General features: G+C 46.5%; 2 protein-coding genes across 2 annotated transcripts; one reads left to right on the plus strand and one right to left on the minus strand.

Moving 5' to 3' along the window:
• Nucleotides 1-1,854: 1,854 nt before the first annotated feature.
• On the plus strand, nucleotides 1,855-13,836 carry LOC118228010 (junctophilin-3-like). Its single transcript, XM_035419177.1, has 5 exons — nucleotides 1,855-2,612; nucleotides 5,717-6,521; nucleotides 8,515-8,639; nucleotides 9,243-10,075; nucleotides 11,622-13,836. Exons 1-5 carry the CDS (start codon nucleotides 2,231-2,233, stop codon nucleotides 11,700-11,702), a joined length of 2,226 nt encoding a protein of 741 aa, XP_035275068.1. The 5' UTR covers nucleotides 1,855-2,230; the 3' UTR covers nucleotides 11,703-13,836.
• A 1,183-nt stretch (nucleotides 13,837-15,019) lies between these two features.
• klhdc4 (kelch domain containing 4) lies at nucleotides 15,020-23,567 on the minus strand. Its single transcript, XM_035419178.1, has 12 exons — nucleotides 23,368-23,567; nucleotides 22,956-23,047; nucleotides 22,469-22,547; nucleotides 22,223-22,321; nucleotides 20,736-20,872; nucleotides 19,190-19,282; nucleotides 18,285-18,447; nucleotides 17,431-17,509; nucleotides 16,967-17,175; nucleotides 16,338-16,764; nucleotides 15,915-16,046; nucleotides 15,020-15,493 (listed from the first exon to the last, which is right to left on the minus strand). The coding sequence occupies exons 1-12, from the start codon at nucleotides 23,464-23,466 to the stop codon at nucleotides 15,324-15,326; spliced, it is 1,779 nt and encodes a 592-aa protein (XP_035275069.1). The 5' UTR covers nucleotides 23,467-23,567; the 3' UTR covers nucleotides 15,020-15,323.
• Between the last annotated feature and the right edge of the window lie 1,769 nt (nucleotides 23,568-25,336).

Here is a 25,336-nt window from a genome sequence, read left to right on the forward strand (position 1 = left end):
AAATTCATTGGTTTCACCCATGAAGCTTTTCAACTGTGCCACACCACATCAGATGTCATAATGCTTAGCATCTAACCCAGTCCTCAAGAAAGTGCAAATCAATAGATTAGATGATTTTGAACATGGATACAACTACAGGAAGTGACATCACACGAGGCTAATGGATAGATTATAGAGTCCCTCCCTACTTCCTCCTTTCTAACGCCCTCCTTCCACCTCATTTCCCCTTCCGGCCTGCCTGAAATCCTTGTCTTCCTTCTCTCCGCCCCCTCCCTCTCCTGCTGCCACTGTCCAGTCCTGATCCCTGATTACAATCTCTCTGTCCCTCCGTCGCTTCCTCATTCTCTCTAATGCTAATCACTTCACAGCAGGCTGAACCAAATTGCCTGGATCTGCTGCAGAAGGACTGAGGACAGAGGATAGCCACGTTATCAATGGCGTATTAACTTTGCCCCCATCCCCGCTGCCCCTGCCCACGCCCGCGCACGCCCACACGCAGATCCATCCTGAATCAGGCCCTCCGGGTGTCCTGGCGTGGGAGATTGGGGGGGGGGGGGCGGGGGGTGCCAGGCCTCTGAGCAGTGTGGGCTATTTTTACCCAGCTCAGTCTGATCTGATCTGCACTAATTGACAGGATAACACACGGTGGAGCGTCCCGACGGAAGGACAGGGACACGGTCAGGGCAGCAGGGTTCGCTTACAAACCCAGGGTGACAGTGGGGCTTTAACCCCTAACCCCCCAACCCCCAACCAATCCCTGTCCCAGTCCCCAAAAACTCCCGCTCCCAGTCCAGCAGAAGCCCATTGTGATTTCTTCTGGTTGGTCACATCTCATCCATCAGATATCGGTATCTGTATATACCATGAAGTTAACACAGAAGGCAAGAGTAGCGTGTTCTAATACAGTACATAAAATAAATTTATTCCAAATTAATATCTCTGCTGAATACAGGTGTTCTTAAGAGGTCATACATACATTCCAGCCAACACACAAATTAACACACATAAAAGCCACCACCATTAATTTCTCAGTATAAACAGAAGATGGAGTAAGACAGAGAAAACACGGCACTTAGGAAAAACAGGACTGTGTGGCAGAGTGAGAGAGAGAGAAAGAGAGAGAGAGGGAGAGAGAAAGGCTAGCAGATATGTGTTCCCTGTCTCTTTAAAACCAGGGAGGGGGAGGGGACGCTGGCTGTGTTGGAACAGTCCTCCTCTAATGAGCAGGTCTGGGAGACACCACAGGGAGAGAGAGAGAGAGAGAGAGAGAGAGAGAGAGAGACCCTAGTGCAAAGAGGGCTGGGGAAATATTATGAGGACCAAAAAAAGGACAGAGCGTGACAAATTAAAATAAAGATAGCGAAGCCTCGAAGAGGACAAAAACGGGAAATTAAAACCCATTTTTTTTTCCCGACAGCAAGCTACGGGGCTTCAGCATTACGCTGCGCGGCGGAGAAGGAGCGAGAGCGAGAGAGACAGAGATAATCTAAATCAGATCAGTTGTTTGTTGTTTCGGGTATGTGCGTGTGAACGCGTTTTCCGCGCGGAGACGAACGGCGTCGCTGTCACCGGGGGAAGCGGATAGAGGCTCTTCGGCCGCGCTCAGCCTCCTTCCTGCGCGGCGGCATGCCCGGCGACCGAGGCGGAGGGAACGAGAAGCGGAGCCCTGACGCGGACGGGTCTGTGACGGCGCCTCTCTAGAGCGGATCCCGCTCCTATTCCCCGCTCGGAGAATCACCGGAGGAGAGCAGCAGCGGAGGCGCCGACCGGGCCTAGCAAAAAGGGGGAGGGGGGGGGGGCGCACTGCGTTCCTGCGTGTGCGCGCGCTTTGGGGGGGGAGGGCGGGAGGGGGGGGGCTAGGGGTTGGGACGCCGTGTTTTTGCGTGTCGGCGGGAGTACGCATGGCCGCTAAAGGCCTCCCGTTCCCCAGCCAAGGCCGCGAGAGGTCCGGGCAGGAGTGATCTCTCCGGGAGGATGGTCTGAGGAGGTCTGACGGGGGCGCCCTCCAGACTATTTTGTTTCGGGTGTCCCCCTCCACCACCACCGCCACCACCACCACCGCCGCCACCGCCACTGCCACCGCCGGCCCCGAATCGGTTCGGGTCTATTTCTGTTTCCTGTTCTCTTTGCTTGTTCATTTTGTTTGTTTGGCTTCTATTTATTTTTTTTTTTTCTATTTTTTTTTTTTTTTTGAGGTTTCAGGCGGGATTTGCCAAAACCTGTTTCATGCATGTCCACTGGGGGCAGGTTCGACTTTGATGATGGGGGGTCATACTGTGGAGAGTGGGAGGATGGGAAGGCCCACGGACGGGGCATCTGCACGGGCCCCAAGGGCCAGGGCGAGTACTCGGGCTCCTGGAGCCACGGCTTCGAACTGCTGGGCGTGTACACCTGGCCCAGCGGGAACAACTTCCAGGGCACGTGGGCCCAGGGCAAGCGGCACGGCATCGGCGTGGAGAACAAGGGCAAGTGGGTCTACAAGGGCGAGTGGACGCACGGCTCCCGGGGGCGCTACGGCCTGCGGGAGAGCATGGGCAGCGGCGCCAGGTACGAGGGCACCTGGGGCAACGGCCTGCAGGACGGCTACGGCACTGAGACCTACTCCGATGGCGGTAAGACCCACCTACCGCCGCCCTCCCTAAATCCCGCACCTGTGCTGCCTAGCAAGAAATAGACAGAGAGAGGGAATGAAAGAAAGAGAGAGAGAGAGTTTGAGAAAGAGAGAGATATTGAGAGATTGAGAGAGAGAGAGAGAGAGAGAGAGAGACAGAACAGGTGGGTTCCCCTGAGGTCATTCTCCTCCATTTCACCACCTTCAGGGTCTCTTTGTCCTCTCTCCATTACCTCGTCCAGCACCACCCCCCTGTTTTTCTCTCTCTCTCTTCCTGCCTACATCTTGCAATGTCCTCCTCCTTCTGCAAAGGGAGATAAATCTGGAGGCCCAAATTAAGGCCACCCAGACTCCATATTCCCAGAGAGAAATTCCAGGTCACTTGAAACTCCTTACCAAGCACTGACCTGAACCAGATTCAACCTGAGCCAAAATCAGGTCTGTACTAGATTCAAGCTGAACAAAAATCCAGACTTGAATCAAAACAGGACAAACATTCAACCTGAGCTCAAACCAGGCTCAAACCTGGCCTTTGCTATTTTCTCCGTACAAGACCTGAACCAGATGCTCATCCCAAACCAGAAAGGTACCAAACTCAACCTGAGTATGAACCAGACCTGAATCAGACGCAAATAGAGATGATACCAAGACCTTAAACTCACTTGGCTAGTATACAGACTCGTACTTGAATGCACAGACATACGTATCAGTGATTTAGTCCTTCACAAACTCACACTTCATAACATGTAATAGAGTGATGCTGTGTTGCAGTACTTGTAATGCTGGTTTAGAATGAGACCACATTTTGGATTGTGTGAGTGTCTGTGTGCATTTTTTAATTTGTTTATTCCTGTTGAAATGATATCCGCCACCAGCTTGAAAGAAACAAATGAAAATATCAAAGTTTCCAGGTATGTCTCTTTCTGAGTCACGGCAGAACTTTTCGCTGTACGGCACGTTGTCCTAGGAAGGCGCATGCATTAGTCACGAGTGACAGATTTGTGTGTGACATTGTGTTGCGCTCTGATTGGCCGCCTATCACAGCTAATGCCGTTTAGATGCTTGGGTGTTAATCCAGGCTGCTAAACCACCGGCTGGGAAAGTGAATGCCGTAAAAGAGGACGAGAGCAGAGGGAAGCAATAAGAGGAAGAGGAAGAGTCCACAGCAGACAGGTCACGGCAGTGGTGTAGCTTCCCCTAACTGGACTGTTCAATCAAGGGTTCAATGAGCTGTTATTGGTCTCCAAAATCATATGACTTCACATAGCCACCAGGCCTCTTGTAAGAGACCGGAGGACAATACATTTATTCCCCTAGCAAATATATATGCTACTGCTGTGTCCACGCTCAGTAAGGAGCTTCACATTAATGAAAAGCTATAATGGCACATCACCTCACTGGACAGCACAACAGCTTCATCCTGTTCATTTGACTCACACGCTAGCATAGAAAGTCTTACATATAACCCAAATGCAAATAATGAAATCAAGTGCTGACTTAGTGAAAACTGAATTATTCATATTTAATGAAGAAACTTGTCCGGACACACGTCCTAGCTGCTGAACTCGCAGTCTTATCCTTACACGAATTTAACCCTGCCTTTGGCAATCGGTTAGCGAGACGGAACACACAAGAGGCAGCCTTTTCGAATTAGAGGCAGAAAGGAGCACATGCTTAGAGATTCGATGATTCATTCGGCCCAGAGGACAGCGCTTGATGAAATCTGAGCGTCGTGACACACCTGCGTCTTGGCACATGCCTCTCCGAGCGCATATTTTACAATATTCTCCAGCCCCCCTCCCCCCAATATTCATCTGTGCTACGATATTATCATTCGCTGTGACACGCGGCATCAGTGGCAACTTTTACTTCATCGATGAAACATAGACGGTAGACGAAAGCAGCTTCGTGGCAGGAAAATCGAGTCTAACGAACAGTGACTGAGCAAAGGCTGCAGAAATATCGTCAAACGTTTACGCAGAACTGACGCGTGGGAAATACGCCGTGGTCCCCAGTCAGTTTCGGGCCGGTGGCGGGACGCTGAGGTTTCACGGACACCGTAATGGGCGGGGCTACACTGAGCTGCCAATCACGTGCGTGAATCAATCAAGATCAGATTGCTCCAGTGAAAAACACACTGACTGAAGCACTGATGGCCCGTGGTCGCTCTGTCCGTTTTTTGATTTAATGGAGTCTCATTAATACTTTCGCTAGTTTCATCTCCCTATGAAGAGATGCTGAACAGAGGAAGGAGAAGAGGCACACAAACAGGGTTAGAACAGACAGGTGAACAGGAGTAACGTCCGTTTCGACCGCTCAGGATTCAGAGGAGGAAGGACGTATACGTTAATATATGAGAGTGCATGTGAGATTGAAAAGGATTAACGAGGAAGGCTACACGCACACACATGCACACACTGACAAACAGAAAATAGACATGTACCCTAATACTGTACATATTCAGGGGATTTAATATCCTTACTGTTAGATGTACTGTATATCTTATGACCCGGCAAGTCATTTTTGTCCCTAGTTTGCTGAATGGGCTTAATCTCAAGAACCATATATTTATTCTACTACGTACACTACAAGGGACATTCGATAAATATAAAATATATCATATTTCTGAAAATAATTTTACTGCAACATGTTTTTGTCATCCAAGACACTTGCATTATGTCAAGAAATTTAAATGCTTAAAACTTTTTTTTCAGTAGAATTTAGACATCAAGCTTTTGAATTTTAATGACCTCTGTCAGATGTGTTTTATTGTAAGGTTTTGTATAGTAATTGATAATAACAATGTTAGCTAGAACCCTACAATGCTATACTGAGTAGATAATGTCAAGGGAAATTTACATCTTGGAGTAGATTTTACTATCAGTTGAAGTTTATAACAGGGAAAGATGCTTAACTATTTATACATGAAAAGAAACAAAAAAAAATGTCAGTGAATTCCAGGAAGGATTTTTAAAGATTGTCCTTTGTAAATTCTGAGAAGCAGATATTATTCTGACTGGTGACACAAATTTTTAATTTTTTCAACAAAATTAGCATTCCTGTGTGTCGCCCACTCTCTGAAACCTCCCCTCTGTCCCCCTGTAGGGACTTACCAGGGTCAGTGGGTGGGTGGAATGCGGCACGGGTACGGCGTGCGCCAGAGCGTGCCGTACGGCATGGCGGCCGTCATCCGCTCGCCGCTGCGGACGTCCATAAACTCCCTGCGCTCGGAGCACACCAACGGCGCCGCGCTGCACCCGGACGGGGCCGCGGCGGCCGGGGGCGGGGCCGGGGGCGGGGCCGGAGCCGGGGGCGCGGCGGCGGGCAGCCCGGCGGTGTCGCGGGGCGGCTTCGTCCTCATGGCGCACAGCGAGGCGGAGCTCCTGCGCAGGAAGAGGCGGGGCCTGTTCCGCCGCTCCATCCTGAGCGGCCTGAAGCTGCGCAAGTCCGAGTCGCGGAGCTCCATCACCAGCCAGCACAGCAAGCAGAGCTCCTTCCGCAGCGAGGCCGGCGCCTCCACCTCCGACGCCAACTCCACCGTCAGCCTGGGCGAGGCCGAGGCCGACCTGTCGGTCGCCGAGGACGACCTGGACGCCACCACCACCGAGGTCTACGCCGGCGAGTGGCGCAACGACAAGCGGGCCGGCTGCGGCGTGAGCCGGCGCTCCGACGGGCTCTGCTACGAGGGCGAGTGGGCTTCCAACAAGCGCCACGGCTACGGCTGCACCACCTTCCCTGACGGCACCAAGGAGGAGGGCAAGTACAAGCTCAACGTGCTGGTGAGCGGCAAGCGCAAGAACCTCATCCCGCTGCGCGCCAGCAAGATCCGCGAGAAGGTGGACGCCGCCGTGGACGCCGCCGAGAAGGCGGCCAACGTCGCCAAACAGAAGGCCGAAATCGCCCTGTCCAGGTGAGGTCTAACCTGCTGCGAGCCCCTCGCCGTTTAGCCTCAGTCGTCAGGCTCAAAACCTTATTGCGCTCGGAGCCTGACCAAGTTGCCTCTCTGTGACATTAGACTGCCCAGCTGTTAGGTTCGGTCGGCGGACCGGCGAAAACACAGAACATAACTCCACACTACTGAAATGTCAATCATAAAAAGTAGAAGGGAGTCATTTTAAAAAAGAAAATAATGGCTAAAATGTCCACCTGCTACCCAGCCGCTATCGTATTGCACCTCCAGGGTCATCAGTGTTGATAAGGCAGTTGCCATTTAACGAGGATTAACAATGAAGTTCACACACCGTCACACTCTGCTTCATAATTTGTAATTGATACTTGATCATTTGTAATTTGAAATAATAGCTGATGTCAAATCCTAGAATTGGGTCCATAAAGGTAGCTTGGTCAGGTCAACTGGCAGACTTGATTGATCCTGATCGTTTCAAAGAATTTGAGCACTGGTTGAAAGACAAATTCTTTCTTGTGAGTGTATCTCCACAAATTTCTAGAATGTTTAGGATCAATGGCTGTTTATTTTGACTGGGCTGTGCATCTACTGATCCAGCGTTAAGTGTTCATTTTTGAGATGTTTGATCTGATTTCTCTACTCTGAAACCAGTGGGCCATTTAAATTCTGCTTTTTTTCATTTCCTGTGATTAATATGAGCCGTGTCCCAAAACCCTTATTGCACAACAACCCACTATACATGGCATTGGCTGCATATTTAATCCACTAGCAATGTAGGTACTGCAGCTTTACCTAAGACTCAGACACTGAGATACTTAGTATGCAGTAAGAAGCTAGAATACAGCATATCTAATATAATATTGAATGTAATGGGGAAACTAATTTGTGAATGAAAAAGGCAGTGAACTAGTTATTGTTCTCTCTGTAGAGAGTGCAGACTGTTTATGTAAACACTATGACTTATATTCAATCAACATAGCACACATAATCCTCACAAACTATACATAGGCTGATTCAATCATTTGTCCATTACTTGTTTATAAAAGCAAGCATTACACTATTTCTTCACAAACTCAGTTTGACAAGTTAGTTTAAGTGATCACCAAGCTATGTTTTTAAAGAAAAAATAATAATAATTCTTGCTTTTAATTGTAAGTCAAATTTAAGGATAAATGATGACTGAATCTCAGCCTATGTGCATTCTGTGTGGATTGTGTGTGCATATTGTGCATAAAATATGGTACTGAGCAGCACTCTGTGTGGATTGTGTCTAGATTTTTTAGTGTGCAGACTGTGTAGATTGTGCATTCTGCAGACAGGATATGTGGACTATATTTTGACCATGCAGTGTGCATAATCAGTTTAGGCATTGACCCCCACTTCTATCCTTACAAGACCCCTGAACAAGTGAGGGAGAGAGAAGAATATCAATCATTAGTTGAAATGTGTTTGAAAATCTATAAATAACAAATAAATTCCCTGTAATGTATATTACCAGTGCTATTTGAAGGTTGTTTGTTTAATGTATTTAAGCGATGTAAAATCAGAGGGATTTTCATTTTTCTAGTGCTTGTGTGAAACCTCACACCATTGCATAATGTTAATGTTACCCATAATCCAGCAGAGACCTACTGCTCCTGTGTAACTGTGAAAACACATGCCCACATAAGCCCAAGACAATACTAGCCTATGTGGGAACAAAATAAAATGTGAACATTGCAAATACTGTTTTCATTGTTCTTAAATGCGACATTGCCTTTAAATTAACGTATTTGAAAAGCTGCATATTAGGAATATCCGAGCGGTTTGTGCCTAAGGAGAGCAGTGAAACAGTGCGGTAACGCGCGAAGAGGGAACATGAATATGGAGTAATTTTTCGCTGCAGTGCTACACGTGCGTGCGCTGCGTGGGACTGACTCACGTGGGACCCGTGTGGGTCCTGGTGAGCTCCTGGCTGTTGCCTTCTGCCTGCCAATAAGGCCTCCTCTCTCCTCAGGATGGCCCACGCCCAGGGGAAGGCGGAGGCAGCCATGGGCGTGGCCCTGAAGGCCCAGGAGGAGTCTCGGCTGGCCAGGGTCACTGCCAAACAGTTCTCCCCCTCCGTCCATCGCTGCAAAAACGGTTGGTGCGCGGCTGCCATGGCAACCAGCAGAGCCACACTACTGCATGCGGTACACGGCGCGCGCGCACGCCACAGACCTGCTGCGGCGTCTTACCCATGATGCCGTGTGGTAGTGTGAACTACAGCAGTGCTGAGAGGAACTTGGAAGGAGACCAGTGATGACCTTTACAACATAGACACATAGTCTCACACACATTAGCATAGTACTCTGCTCCAATGTACATACAGCTTTGTTAGCGCTGTGCTCTTTCACGCCGTGTGTCAGTTCTGTGCTGCATTTCAAGTGCTTTCAGTGATAAACTGTCAAATGTCAGTAGTGTATTCTCATTCCAGTGAGCAAAATCCAGAATCATGACATCAAGAAGAGTTGACAGACATTTTGACATAAACAGACAAGGAAACCCCAAAAAAACTAGCAGATATAGCCTCGTTACATTGAACGACAGCATTTCACCGACTTTTCACAACAAAAATGTTCACCGGAATGTGTTTTGTCATATGGAGTGTCTTTCATTGCTGTATTTTTACTCTCCTGCTGTGTGTCAGTACTGCATTCTCATCGCTGTCTGTGCTGTATTGTAACTCTCCCTTCTGTCTGTCAGGAGTGGAGTGCCAAAGGCCAAAGCATCAGATCTCGAGTGAGAACAACATGGAAGCAGCGTCCAGTGGCCACAGCCCCGACCTGTACATGGAGAGCACGGCAACCCCCAAACTCACCCCAGACCTGAGCCCGTCGAAACACCCCCGCGGCCAACCCAAAGCGCCCCGCGCGACCAAGAGCACCCGCTTTCGGCGGCAGAGCGCCGTGGACGACGAGAGGGGCGCCGCCGAGATCCAGGTGCTGATGGAGAGGTGCGGGCGTGGCCGCGGGGCGGGCCACCAGCAGGACAAGCGCCCCCCGGGGGGCGGGAGCGGAGCCAGCAGCCTCTCCAGCACCTCCTCGCTGCAGGACGAGGTGGGGGGCGGGCACACCAACGGCTACAGCCACTCTTCTTCCAGCCACGAGTCTCGGGACCACGCCTCGTCCAATCACAAGCACCGGGAGCATGCCTCTTCCAATCACAAGTCCCGGGAGCACGTCTCATCCAATCACAAGGCCAGAGAGCACGCCTCCTCCGCCCACAAGGCCCGGTGCGCGGACTGGACCGCGCGGCGGGCGCACAGCGAGAGCCTGGCGCACTCGCAGCTGCTGGAGCAGGACGAGGACAAGCTGGCCAGCTGCGAGGCCCCGCCCCTGCTTCCGCCCACCGACCCCGCCTCCCACACCAAGCCCTGCCCCCTGCAGAGACGGAGGCCCCGGAGCCAGGATGGCAGGGCAGGGGCGTGGCCCCCAGGGGCCCCTGGTCCGTCACAGAAGTCAGATCTTCGTCTCGCGCTCCCGCGTGCAACTCTCAGATCAAATCAACTCACCAAATCGACCCACAAATCAAACTTGGTATGTAGCCAGGGACGGGGTAGGGGTGGGCGGGGTGAGTGAGTGCGTGGGGTGGCAGTACAGGGGAGTAATGGCGATGCTGGGATAGGAGAATTAAGGAAGAAAAGAGAGGCCGTCCTTCATTCATAGTATGAAAAACGCATGTAGTTTTGGAAGGTCACTAGAAGGCACTGTGTGCAGACATATGTATTTGTTCATATTCATATCTGTACTACATTAACCCAAACAGATCTGTCATTACCACAACATACACATAGACACGGGATGTATACAACCACTTTCGTTGTCCCTGTGTAGCCCCTGAGATGGCCTACTGTTCACTGAATGCCTTAGTAACAAGAAAAAGGCAAAGCGTCTCCTTCTGCAGCAAAGCCCCCCATTGGCTGTCTGGTGCTCTGTTGCCAGGGAACGGCTCATGCCCCCCTCCAGCAAGAGCCAATCAGCGGATAAATGTAGCATGAGGAGGGGGTTTGTTTGCAAAACAGAGGCAAGCAATGGAGAAAGATAGATCCACACACAGAATCACGTACGACACAGCCTTATTCAGCCTTTTCAAACCCTGGCTGAAATATTGCTAACCATGCCTGCCTTTTATTAAGCTCTCTATGAGGAATTGCCTTTAATTTGCTGCATTTATTCTTAAATTCCCCGTTCTGCTGCAGAACAGGAATACCGACGGCAATGAGAATCATAGTACTTCTGCATAAAATAATCCTACGGCAGACTAGTCTGTCCACAGACCACAAAGATATACCTTTAAATAATGAACAGATGCAACATAAGCGGACAGAGCACTGCACCACAGTACATCTTGCAGAAAACGACGATGCGTTGCATCACTCTGTGGAAGAAACTGTTAATTCACAAGGAAATTTTGCATGCGGTCAAAATTCATGTGCCTCCTCTGACAGAAAAAAAAAACCTTAGTGACAATTCATTTCTTGACATTTATAATCATCGTCATGGCTAGCAAATTCAGCCGATCAGTATTGTTTCAGCAAGCTAATTATAAGTCTTGTAGCATAAGTAAAGCAAAAATAAAGCATACTCAAAACATAAATTTATAGAGAATCACATTTCTGGTGATTCTTCATTAGATTCTTTATGAATTCCAAATGGCTAGATTCACTGTAAATTTGCTTATCATTATACACACACAAACACAGAACGATCATACACTGTCACACACACACACACACACACACACACACACTCATAAACACACGCAAAGAGATCATGCACAGTCATACACAGTGGTAGATTTCACAGCTAAAGATCATGATTCAACATTCTGTGTAGGTGTAGCGTTGGCTGAGAGAGCCTTGGGTCTTTTAGCTCTGCAAGCTGATTACAAGGGAGCGCTGCGATGGTGAGACAATGCTGCCAGGGAGAAATACAATGTCTGTAGATCAGTGCAAATCTTTCCAAATGGTGGGCAATTCTGGGCCTCGAGTGGGTGTGGGTAAGTGTGTATTAACTCTTCCTCAACATCTCTTTCTCTCTCTCTCTCTTTCTCTCTCTCTCCCCTCCTCTCCCTCCTACACAGGGCTCCAGCTGTACTCTGGTTGTCATGGTGATTTTGCTCAACATTGGAGTTGCCATTTTGTTCATTCATTTTTTTATTTAAATGTAATGCTGGTTATCTATATTATTATAAATATATTGCTGTGACTGTTCACCTCTTGCCAGTTTCACCAAAAACAGAAAAGAAGGTGAATTAAAGAACACACCCAAAGCTCTGCTTTCTCCAGAGCTCCCTTTGCTTCCACACGCATTTTCATAGCAAAGTCTGGTTTTAAAAGATCCTGTAAAACATATTTATTGATATTACAATAACTACTTTTCTTGAATTTGTATTCTTGACTTGCCTTTTTGATAGTGGTGGTGATGCTGGTGATAATTGGTTTTCTTAATGGGATTGTGAGTTTAACTCTGGGGTGAACAGTAGTTACGGGAAAGTGAGGCTACACTGACCCCAGAAAGGGTGGAGCTACCGTATGATGTCATCTTATGATCCAATTAGATTACTTTGCTCTTCTTACCAACACTTTCATCGGTTTACGTCATTATGACACATCACGGTTCCACCCATTTTGGGGTTCGTAAAGTCTAGGGCCATGTTCCAAAATGCATACTGCCTGCACCACAAAGATGCATGAAAGTTTGTGGCTAACATATCATATGCTATTCCAAAGCTCAAATACAGAAGATTAAGTATAAACATTCCCCAATGCATTTTCATATACTTGAGATAGAAAGTCATAGTATGAACCAACAAATATTCTACCCATACGTGTCTTTCCCAGATGCCCTTTCTATGTGCTGTGAACTATACAAATTCCAAGAAAAAAAAGCAATGTTTGAGGGAATTGTGGACAAATGTTCACAAATACACTGTTTTCTCAACATACTTGAAAAGAAGCATTACTAGATATTGCTTTTGAAACACTTAAAAGGCATAGTTCACTGCTGGAGTTTTTCCAAAATGTTTTTTAGTGCATGTTTCGATTGGTTCAGATAGTTTTTGTGTGCAATGAAGTTTTAGATACTTACAGATGTTTCCCTGAAATCTGCTGGCTTTACTGTGGTTAGTGTAGGGCATTGATGGGTTCATGGTTTAAAGCAAGAAAACACACTTCAAGTAACTCTATGCAGCCTGTATCGTGCATCGCACCCAATAACTGTCTCGGCCAATTGAAAACAAAACCAAAATATTTCTTTTTTAAACCCAGAAAGTAGAACTGTCCCTTTATGGAAAATGTGTACATGTACTTGTATGCAACATACATACAAGTCATGGGCTATAGCAAGGTGATGATGTGAAACTGCACAGTTTTGCAGACTCTATTGTACGTGCACACCAGTGCCATGGCATACAAACTAATGGCCTGGTTCAATAAGAGTTTTAGAATGTGCAAAACCTTTTAGCACACACAAAAATAACAACACAATCAATGACTGGTGCAAAATACCAAGACCAATCTTTGGTCGTGTTTTTGGTTTTGTGTGTGCTAAAAGGTTTTGCACATGATAAAGGTCTTAGTAAATCGGCCCTGAACTACAAGTGAATAATATGCATACTAACATTTTGGAGCACAGGCCCAGTTCCCCAACTCTACAGAAGAGTGACACGTCTCACCAGCGTTGCGGCTCCCATGGTGCCCGCTGCTGGCACTGCCCAATCCCCTGAAGACAGGAAGGCCCAATGGGAGGCTCATGCCCATGTCTGGCTCCTCCCCAAACAGAGCCCCGAAGGACGCTAACCAGAGCAGCATTCTGAACACCGAAACAAACAGGTGTCTGAAGAGGCTCCATTACTGCAGTCATGGTCAGCATCCATTGTCAGCACGGAGACAGTGCGGTCATGAATGCAGTCATGGAGCCATCTCCTCACGATAAGGAACATACGAAGGCCTCTTCTCTCGTCCAACGGGAGAAAATGATTTTTTCAGCCACGCAAAGGTTTTGAAATCCTGTGAAAATGAGTTTAATTTCCACTTATATTTGCTTAAAATTGTGTCCTACTTTCGCTGAGAACTGACCGACATGAAGGTAACCTTACGAGTGCTACGACTCATCCGTTCCTGTAGTTTTCATACTGTACAACTGACAGTGGAAAACTCCTCCACCTGTGACATAACTGCATGTCCCAGCATGCCCTGCTCCTCCCTCTCTCCTTTACGTCTTTATTTCAGGGGAGGGGAGGGGGTGGGTGTTTGTTTTGAGTTGTGTGGAGAAAATAATGAAAGTGTTTGAAATTATACTTCTGTTGCGTAGTTATTCTGCTTTCTCCACCACGGGGCTTCTTGCCTCTCTGTACAACCCTCCTCTCTTCTGTCTACATCTCTTCCTTTCTGTCTACTCCACTCCCTCTCTTCGGTCACAGCCTTTTGCATACTCTTTCTCCTGTTACTCTTCTCCTTCTGTTCACTCCCCCCCCCCCTTTAAACTTGCTGACAGACCCAATAAGTGTATTTCATGGAATAATATGGCTGAAGTTCATAGTATCAGTCTGAAGGAGGAGGTGCTTTTCCTGCCTGGTTTCTGTTAGTCAGTGCTCTCCACTGAGTAGCTCCAGCTGGCTGTGAGGTTGGCTTTTACCATTAGCAACAGAAGTGTGGTGGTGGTGTTGTAGGCTTATATAACATCGGAAAGGCCAATTCACGCCTGCAAGTATGTGATACATGCAAAATAAGGAAAAAAACAGGAACATTTCCGAGCAGAGCTGTGAAACAAACTGCAAAATGGTCCACTTATATAGCAAGCCCTACGTCAATCTAACCTGAATCCAGATTAGAACTACAAATTACTCAATAGAACTGTAATCCGTTTCCACTTCTACTGATATCACTATCACTGTCGATTTAAAAATTCAACTTCATCTCACCAAAGCAGAGGTAGAAGTAGATGTGAAAACAAGCAGTAACAGCAAGCTGGAGTCAAAGAATGAACTGAATCAAATATTTTAAAATGACTGCAACACAGATTTGAACAGAGTAGTGACACCCAGGCATGCTCTCTCTCTCTCAGACACACACACACACATAAACTCGCACATGCATGTACACACAACTTTTTGGCATGTTTAACAACTATGGTAGTCAGTCATATCTAATAAGTCATTTTATGAAGATATTTAATAAAGCACATGAGTGAGAAGGGAGTGAACGACATGACAGTGAGTTCAATCACTGCAACCCTGTCCATCTCCTGCAGTTTAACCTCTATAGCAGGGGTGGCCAACCCTGGTCCTGGAGAGCCGCAGGGTCTGCTGGCTTTTGTTTTTACTCAGCGCTTAATTGATTAATTAAAGCAGTTGATTACACAGTTAACTCACCTCACCTGGTTTCCTTTGTCTAAGTGGTCGTTGTATTTAAGGTGAAAACAAAAACCAGCAGACCCTGCGGCTCCCCAGGACCAGGGTTGGCCACCCCTGCTCTATAGGATCTTCTGCTCATCTGAACACCACCACTACTGATTTCCGCTCGGCCTCCACACAGGACAGTCTTGCAAGAGACAGATTTCAACTGGAAAAACCGATGGCACTTGAGCACCCACACTCTCACACACCCACACATACACACACGCGCGCGCGCACACACACTCTCACACACCCACACATACACACACGCGCGCGCACACACACTCTCACACACCCACACACACACACACGCGAGCACACACGCACGCAGGCACGCACGCACACACACACACACTCCCCATCTCTGGGCACTGGGAGAGGGCAGCCTCACGCCTGTTCCTCGTAGAACACCTTGGCCATGGCTGAGCCCACTTTAGCGACTTTCTTATCCTTGGCGTCTGGGCCCATGTTGGCCCGAGCCAGGCTGACCCAGTACTGCTCAGTCCGGCTTTGAAAGTCCGCCAGATTCTCGCCTGGCTTCACAGGGGGGTGTTCGGCTACAAGACAAAAACAAAAATGCAATGCTGATAACGTCCGCAGCATGCCATCCATACAGCATCATACAGAGGTCATGTTTGGTAATGAATGTGTCACTGTATTCACAAGTTAGTTATTTTAATAATATTCTAGAATTTATTTTAATATCGTTTTTTTTTGAAGCACAAACATGGAACATGAGCGAAGCACCAATAAATGTGACTGTACTAAATGCAATTACACAAACGTGCATTACATACATTACATGACGTGCAACCAAGCATTGGTACAGCAGGTGCCACACATGGTAAATCAGATCACACAGCTGGCCATGCAGGATTTGATTAAACGCTGGAATTCAAAACGTCATGCTGGTGCACTCAGCCTTGGTGTACCTGGAACCTCTACCACATTGGAGCCTGCACGCCAAAGAGCTCCTACCTTCATCTTCGTCGTCTTCGGTATCGTCGCCGTCTTCCTCAGACTCCCCGTCGCCGCCCCCGGCAGCCTTCTCGTCCTCCCCTTCCTCCTCTTCCTCCTCCGATTCGGACTCCTCCAGCCACTCCTGGGACTCTGAGGGCAAAAATTCAAAGGAATCCTTCAGTTCCTCTCGGCTGTGGCCTTTAGACTCGTCACAAGTTTAGACACGATAGTAAAACGCAAAATTAAATCTCCTAAACTACTCCTTTCCTTTTCTATAACACTGTCGTTCACACACAGGAACTCCCTGAAGATCAGTTAAGCAGACCAAGGCCTGACATCACCATTTACCTCCAGGAAACAAAGCCCTATTCCCATATAGGTAAATAGCTAAACAATTTGTTTACAATAAATAAGCCACAGGACAGCTGGGTGGTCACTCACTTGGGTCCATCTCCACCAGCACCTCCCACAGGTCCATCTTGTGCAAGTCGAGGGCATACAGGTCGTTGAGCGTGACCTGCCGGTCCCCCACCTCAAACATCCCCCCGTATAAGTACAGCTTTCCGTTCTTCACAGTGGCCATGGCGTTGGAGCGAGGGCAGGGCTCCACCAGCGCTGCCGCAGCCGCGCCCTCTTCCCCGGGCTCCTCATCCTCATCCTCCTCCTCCTCCTCCTCCTCGCTCTCCTCCTTCGCCGTTCCGGGGATGACTTCCTTGATGGTCATCACCGTCCCGTCCTCCGCCACGATCTCCTTCACGATCTCCACCGGACCCTCCTCTTGCGCCGGCCCCTCCTCCTGCCCCGCCCCTTCTGCACCCCCCTCCCCTTTGACGCCCCTGCGTCGTTTTTTTTTACCTGACCTGTGACCCTGAAAGGGAGGGGGAGAATTCACCAATGACAAACAGACAAAATATACCCAGATAACACTACAATTTATAAGCACACATCTTCACACACGTGCAACGACACAGACACACAAATACACATAGATACTCACGAAAGTAAATCTGCATACATATACACGTATACTGTACAAACAGACACTTAAACGTAATTCAGGTCATGTGTACCTTCAGCTGGGCAGGGAACCAGCGGTTCTTGGTCGTGTCATAAAGGTAGAGGTCGTTGAAGAAGTCTCCCTCCAGAGTCTCCTCGTCTTCCTCGTCGCACACCCCGCCGAAGAGCAGGGCGCGGCCCCCCGGCCCCACCGCCAGGGAGAAGCCCGACCGCGGGGTGGGCTTCACCCCCGAGGGGCTAACCCGCGACCACACCCACTTCGCTGGAGCAGCGGAGAGAGGACAGAGGATATAAATCCCACAGCATTCCCACAACCATCAGCAAAACAACCAAAGTGAGTTACACAACAGATGGCTTTCACATGTCCTGTACGTACACTGAACAAACACATGTGCAGGCACATGCCATGCATATTCTCATGTGAACACGCACATACACACTCATGCACATGCAGGAACGTGCGCACGCACTCACACACATACACACACACACACACACACCCTCACACCGAACTCACCCTGTTCATCTTTGCCTTCTCGTTTCAGTAAGCACATGTCGGAATGGATTGTGCCTTTGTCCACATCCTTCTTTGCTTTCTGCAAATGAGAAACATCACTCACAATACAGCATTGGCAGGGTCGCCACTGTCCAACGTCCCAGACGTAGAGATGAAACACTCACCACCTACGCAATCTGTTTCAGGTTAAACAAACAAACTGCATTGCCCACCAACCACAAACCCAACGTTAGTCTGCAAGCTGATGTTATTTGTCTATATACAAATTTCAACTCAAAACATCCCGTTTCGAAGCTAATCCATCTTTTGAATTACAAACCGACAGCGCCCCCCCCTCCCCCCCACATCACACACACACAGACAAAGTCAAAGTACAGTAGAACCTCAGAGACATGCTGCATCCTGTTACAATTTTCAGACTCTTGACAAGCTTGTGTTTTGATTGATTAGCCCATTCCCTATTAAATTATACACAGATGTAGTTACAAAGGAAGTGCCTGTAAAGGCTAGAGTAACCACTCCAGAAAATTATGCAAATCAAAATTGGTGCAGTTAAACCTCCTTCAAGATTTGAGTACTCCAGAGTCCCAAACAACCACTAGTGTTTGCATCTCTGAGATTCTACTGTAGACGGCCCTTGCCGTTTGTCGAAAAGGATTTTGTAAAACGCAGCAACAAAACCATTCGTCAGTGACTTTCAAAAAAGACACCGCAAGATTTGGTTAATTACGGCAGGTGTCACCAAACGGAGCGCGGCAGAACTCGGGCGACTTACACGGCGATATTCCGCTAGGCCTTGCGGCCCGAGTCAACCGGGTCTGGCGAAAACGGATTCAGAACACAGCCACGCTCACCACTTTGGAGTAGCCTCCGTAGATGAGAACGCCGCTGCCGTCGGGCACCGGGGTCATCTGGCAGGCGGAGCGGGGGCAGGGGGCGGAGCCGGACGCAGCCAGACGGCTCCAGGTGAAGGTGTCCAGGTTGAAGGCGTGGACGTCGTTGTAGTAGACGTAATCCCTGAGTCGGCAGAGGAGACGGTCTCTCATTTACAAACGGCGACACGCTAAGACTAAGCCCTCCAAGCCTCGAGCCTCGTTGATCATCTTCGCCTTCATACCGGGAATTTATAGAGGCGTCCTGTTACCTAGAACAGACGGACTCTCTCCGAAGTAGCCTTTGATCGCGCTGCCCTGCAACAGCCTGAATGTAGGCTACCTTTGGCTCCCTTGCTCTACTAGACACATATTTCACTAATACCGTGGAATTCAACTGACCAATAGACGTCATCGATCTTGGCAAAATATGGCTATGATTAAGATCAAAGCGGTTTCTGATATGTTCGTGTGTAAGATAAGAAATACCGCGAATGCACAATCTATTGTACATATTAAACTGACATGTGTTAATGGTTTAGGATTTGAAGGAACATATTTCTGTAAAAAATAACCCATGAAGTGAAGCACTATTCATATATACAGTGTTTACTGTTATCAATTGAAACTTGCACACCCAGCATCAAACACTCTTTCCTGCTGCCACAGAATGGAACTGTATTTAAAACAGCCATCTCACACAGATTTTTATTATTTTAGAATTCCCATTCTATCTTGCATCTGCTCAGCAGAAAGGATACATTCTTCTGCACGGTCTGGAGAGCATATAATTTCATAAATGCTTTGCGCAATGTGTATGCTAATATCTTTGCAGCCAATTAACTAAGGAACGTACGCACGCTTTTTCTTTTGGCTCTGACACTCACCTAGCACTCTCGTGGAAGCCTCCGAAAACCATCAGCTGTCTCTTGCACAGGACCATACGATGCCCGCTGCGGCCAGAGGGGGCGCCAGACACCCTGCAGACGCAACAACATTGCACGATATACAGAAGGTTGACAAATTAAAAATAAACCCAACATAAAGTGTCTTAGTAATGTGTTGGACCTCCATAACAGCTTTAATGCACCTTAGCACATTTTCTGGAACTCTCTGGACGGATAGAACACTATTCTTACAAAAGATATTCCCTCCTTTGGTGTTTGGATGATGGGGTGGAGAGTGCTGTCCTACACGACTGTCCATGGTGTATGATTCACATATCATACTCATCAAAGCATTCACCTCATGCCCTGTGGATGGGGGCACTGTCATCCTGCAAGAGGCCACTCCCTTCAGGATAAAAATGTTTCATCACAGGATAAGGGTGATCACTCAGAATAACTTCGTATTGATATGCAGTGGCCCTTCCCACTAAGGGGACAAGTGTGCCCAAACCATGCCAGGAAAATGCCCCCCACGGCATAAAAGCATGTCCTGACAAAGCGGCCTGGCTTTCAGTGGCCTGACAAATATGTGTATCTGCTTGAGAAACCAAGCATGTATCTTAAAGTAAAACAAAGCATATCAGTCACTAGAAGCCCATGCACATTTGGCTACATTTGAGGCCACAGACAGAATATTAAACGTCCATGATCTTGTTGATGATTTCTGTGCACTGAGCTGCTGCCCAGACAGCAACGAGGATCTAAGACTGAGTCGTGCAAGACATGAACTGTTATGAACAAGACTAGCAACTATATCCTGAAACCAGCCCATGCCATTTTTCTATATGCTTTTGTAGTTTTATGTCAGTTTGTGTCCCGCAATGTAAAAACAATCAGTCTACTGTTTTACAAACTGGTCAAGATGCGGTAATCTGCTGAAGTAGAACGGACTGGAGGGATGTCACTGAAAATCAGATAAGAGTGAAATTACAGCATGAACCCCATACCTGTTCATGCTGTAATTTCAGCATTAATGTCAAGGAGACCTTTCTTTAATAACAGATGTTCTAGTAACCCATTTGAGCCGATTAGGCATGTAGCTAGCTAAGACAGTCGCTCCAACTGTGTTAGCGAGATAACCAGGGGCCTGTATCCTGAAGCAGGATTACTGAGTTAGCTGGATACCACACTGTGTAAAACCTGGAACCCAGCCGAATCTGAAACATGAACTGAAATAAAAAAGCTGTTCCAGGTGTTATTCAGTGCAGTTATTCAGCTAACTCAGCAATCTTACTTAGTGTTACAGGCCCCAGGCTGCCTTGTTAAAAAGTAGGCTAGCAAGCTACTTCACCATGACAGGTACGGCAGGGTTTGGAGCTTTCAGTCCGCACTCATAACAAGTGAACGCAACCCATTGACGGCAAGTACATTAGCTAGCCATCTAAGCCAATCAGGCTTTAGAGGATGCAAGAGAAACACAGTGATGTACGCACATGCATATACTCACATAAAAATCCATTAACATGCATGGAACATGGATGCTCACCTGATCTGTTCCCAAGTGAGAGTACTGAGGTGAAGAACCCACAGATCTTTGTAGTGATAGAACTGCTCGCCATCAGGTGAGGCAAACTCCCCTCCAAACACCCACAGCTGTCCTCCGCCCTGAGGAACCACCACTGCCTGTGTGAGAGGGGGGGGCGGTGGGGGGTGAGCACAAGTTATGTTCGCGGTAAAGCAGAACCAGAAATCTACACTCGAGAATTTGGGGGATTAAAGGGGAGTACAGTCTGAAGCTCACCGATTCATCCATTGTATTCTCACAGTTCAACAAAAAGGTTTTATCACACTCCCCAGATATTGCAAAGTTCATCTGAGACACAAAGTGAATGAAAAACCCAAAGCCTCTGTCATAACATTTAACTTAGCAGCTAATGTTCCAGAGTACCAACTAGCCAGCTAGCTAGATTAACAAAGTTATTTTTTTTAGCATAGCAGAGTAACCTACAACCATTATACAAACATTAACCACGTTGATGGAGTGAGAAAAAAGTGACAAATGTTGATTAACATGAAAAACAATTTAAATGAAAAGCATTAACATTGCCTGTGCTACATGGCAGCATACTACGCTTTATTAGTCTAGGTAGACCCTTAAAAGTGAGATGATGACACACAAACTGACATGAGATGCTTTTATATTCGTACTGCTTGTCTCCAGTCTGTTATTGCTAAGCACGTTACAATGTCAATGATGCTACATTTTCATGGCATGTTTACTGCACCAGAAAGGCCAACTACTGTTTCTGTACCAATGCTCGGACTCTATGATTGGTCATGAGTGGTCTCAGTGGGCTCACAGCACAAGAAAAATGTCCCCCTTGGGAACAATAAAGTATATCGTGTATCTTGATAAAAGGGGAAAAAAATGTTTTTACTTCAAACATAATTTGTTATTCTGGCAACTTGAAATGTACTGTGGGTTCCAAAAGAACATTGAGTGAGTTCAGTTCAGTTTTGGTCCACTGAAAATTGCAGTTTAATTGACAGTTTGTTATATGTGCCCTCTGTGTACATGTTAGCCAAAAAGAAATAAAAAACAGATTTCTATTTACATTTCATTTTGGGATAGCGAGACCTTAAAATACAGCTATAAATGATAACCCTTAATATGTGACATAAATTTGGCCTGTATCTCAATCTACTTGTAGAATAAAATTCCAAATTTTTCATAAGTATGTTTAAGAAATATCCTCTTATAGTGAAACTGAGACCCAGGGACATGCAAGATTGGTAGATCAGTGAAAAAGTGGCCCTAGATGTAAATTATTGTTAGTGAACGTATGCTTCTCTTCTTGCTCATTCAGTGAGTGAACCACTACACGCGTAGTTGCATACTCTATCAGCATAGGTTAATCTGCATGGTGACTAATTAAACAGATCAGTGGTTACTGAGGAGCTCATACCTCTTTGTGGGTTAATGCTAAAATACGCCATTGAAAGGATTTAGTGACTCAGATGAGCAGGGATTACCTGGTGAGCACAACGTCGTGGAGGGGGGTTGGGGATGTCCGACTTCACCCAGGTGTTTTTCTTGATATTGTAGAAGAACAGGTCGTTGTACAGGTATGTCTGGAAAACACACAATGTACCCCGCTGCACTTCAAAATGAACGTTCACATCAATGTTCCTCGCTGTAACTGAACAGAAACGTATCACATCACACACAAAACAGACCAATTCCCTGACGAACACCAGCTATCCCCAGCAAAGTCCTACCTTTTTCCCGTTAAAATATTCTCCTCCAAAAAGGATCAGTTCATCCTTTTCTGGGTGAGCCGAGAGTGTTGCGTTTAACCTGGGGGACAAAAAAGGCCATCATTTGTCTGTTTTCCTGTTGCGTACAACACAACGGATTTGCAATGGAATAGTGGGCATAGCGCACAGTGGTAACGTAGAGGGAACAGCTGAAATATTCCAATCTCACCCTCAAGGCAAGTAGTATTGGGCCTATTTTCTGTCTGATAATTTATTGACTGATTCATTAATATCACGTTAATATAACTGACAGGCCAAAGATTCCACTTGACTGGTGCCCTAGGTCTAAATCAGTCCCTTATTAGAAGGAAAGAATCACTACAGAAATACCACTGGTCACCAGTCCTTGTGGTACAGGTTACCTGGGTGGGGGCGGTGTTACAGACTTTCCCAGTGTGGGGGGAAGGGTGCAGGTTGAATGGGTGAGGGTAGCGGGGACAGGGCATACCTAGCGGAAGGGGGCGTGCACGCGGTTTCCACCACCTGTGTCTTCTTTGCGTCCAAAGACTGAAACTCGGCGATCAGTGCCTCTAAATCCTCCTGTCAATGCATGCGATTACGATTGAATATTTTATTATTCAAATACTTGTTCGCCTTCCAGCAATCAAATGTAAATTACACGTGACGGCTCGTTATCAAGGTACCCAATCTCAACTGAGCATGATAGCTACATAGTGTAATTTAGAACATGCGCGAAATGTAAAGAATTATAGATCTGCATGTATACGTGTCGCAAATATGCGTACATTAAATCTGACCTAAGTCAGTCAGTCAACGTGAAATATAATGTAGCTTTAGCCTAGCTCACCTAGCAACCATGCTGGCTGGTTAGCTAGGTAAACAGCTGCAAAGAAAGTTACCTCTTCTCTCTTGGACCTTTTGGAAACTTTTTTCTCCATTTTGGCAGCTGTCTTCTCCGCTCCTTTCACTTTCTTGTCTTTTTTACTTTTTTTGCCCATTTTCGCAGTTCTCTGCTCTATTTAGTACTGTAAAACTTACCCACATGGGCACAGTCCACGGCAAAACACGCAACACTTCCGCGCCTGCGTATTGTGCACAAGCCATTTCCGAGGAGAACCGTCTTTTCAGTAAAACTGTTCCACCTTCTGGCAAGGATGGTGTACTTGCCTTTTTCGCAGGGATTACATGCAGCGTGCTATTCCAGTCCTAATATAAATGCATAAAAAGAGCGCTAGGAATTGGGAATGGGAGGATGCAAATGGATTAATGAATTCCAAGCATAGCAGTACAATAAAATTATTTCCACTAAATAATATTTACAATTCTGATATAAAACATTTGCAGTTGTGTGTATCTACAGTTTGTGGTTTATTAATGCCGCATTATCATTATATGACACAAGGCCCAATCTGTTTCAGCCCAGAAAATTCTGAAACCTTAGACTTGACACATATTCTCAAATACATAATGTAAATATGAATCATGACATTCTTCTGACATCAACAGATGTATTGTTCCAGATCATTCTGCGATGGATGATGCAGTACACATTTGGAAGGCGAACATTTAAAAAGACAAATAGACTGTGTATGCAATACTATCACAATTATGTTTAATTTATGTTCAATTGGTAACTGTTTTGCTAAGTACAGTTAATCGTTAATGACCGAAGTATTGGAGCATTTTGTTAGAATAAATAACATCTATGTTAGAATATTTAGTTTTTCAATATGAAAGATGTTATTTAATTTGATCCTATAATTTATTTATATGCATATAGTCTTCATTTTCATGTATAGTCTGTATTTTATGCTTATATTGACTCCCCTAGCCTATGTAATAACTGCTTCGGGTGTACATGTTACTGGGCATGAACTTAAAGTTAAAAATAGGCAGGAATTTATGAAGTTTCAGTGTCTGTGGATTGAAAGCCATTGAAGTAGCCATGAGTATTTTTTATTTACAAGAACAAATTCTTGATTGTTTGCTAGGAAGAATGTTTGATGAAACGTTCAATACAAAGGTTTGGAAGGTTTCTTTTAAACAATGATGAAAGTCATTGATTCGTGGTTGAATCGATAGTTGAAAGATAAGCTATGAAGTAACAGGAAACTTTTCTCATGAAAAAAAAGAAGTAGTACAAGTTCAATGGCACCCACAAAGGGAAGTCGTTCACATGAGAAAGTAACGAGATCAATCTGATGCTGGCGATAGTAAGGACAACGTGCAAATTCATGTTAAGATGTTCAATGCCACACTGTCAGAATTTATGGAGTACTTAAGTGTCTGTTCAAAGCATGTTGCCTGAAGAGGAAAAATAGGCTGATCAAATTGACTGGTACGAGCCAAAATGAATACGCTTCAGGGGGGTCTTAAATTTAGTGGGAATTTTGTAGCATGACAGTGCAGGAGAGCTTAAGAATGAGGAGCCACTAGAGGGAGCCACTGAGCATCAGAACAATGCCTCCGTTGTGGTCAAGAGTACCAGTGCAACCAGCAGGTGTTGAAGTGCATCCAGTGCATTATGAAGGCTGCAGCAGTGCAGCCTGTCCTAAAAGCCAAGGTTGTGGCTTTAGAGAGGAAACACCTCGACAGCTCTTGATATGTAAGAGGCCCGAGAGAGAGCAACGAGATGAAAGCTAGTACTGGACGCGGTGCTGGCAGCATCAGACGTGTCTCTGCCACGTTTGTGTCAAAACAGGAACAAGTGAATTAAACAGACCAGTTTGTCTTAATACAGCATGGAGCTATCTTATCTGCTGTTATTAGCCATTTCTCATAGACGTTATACACAAACGCAGTACTGGCTCTACCTGAATATACCGGCTTACACTGGTTTATTTTCTTAAATCCATTTTGCCCTAATTT

This window comes from Anguilla anguilla, chromosome 5, assembly GCF_013347855.1.
Source record: "Anguilla anguilla isolate fAngAng1 chromosome 5, fAngAng1.pri, whole genome shotgun sequence".
Classification (NCBI taxonomy): Eukaryota; Metazoa; Chordata; class Actinopteri; order Anguilliformes; family Anguillidae; genus Anguilla; species Anguilla anguilla.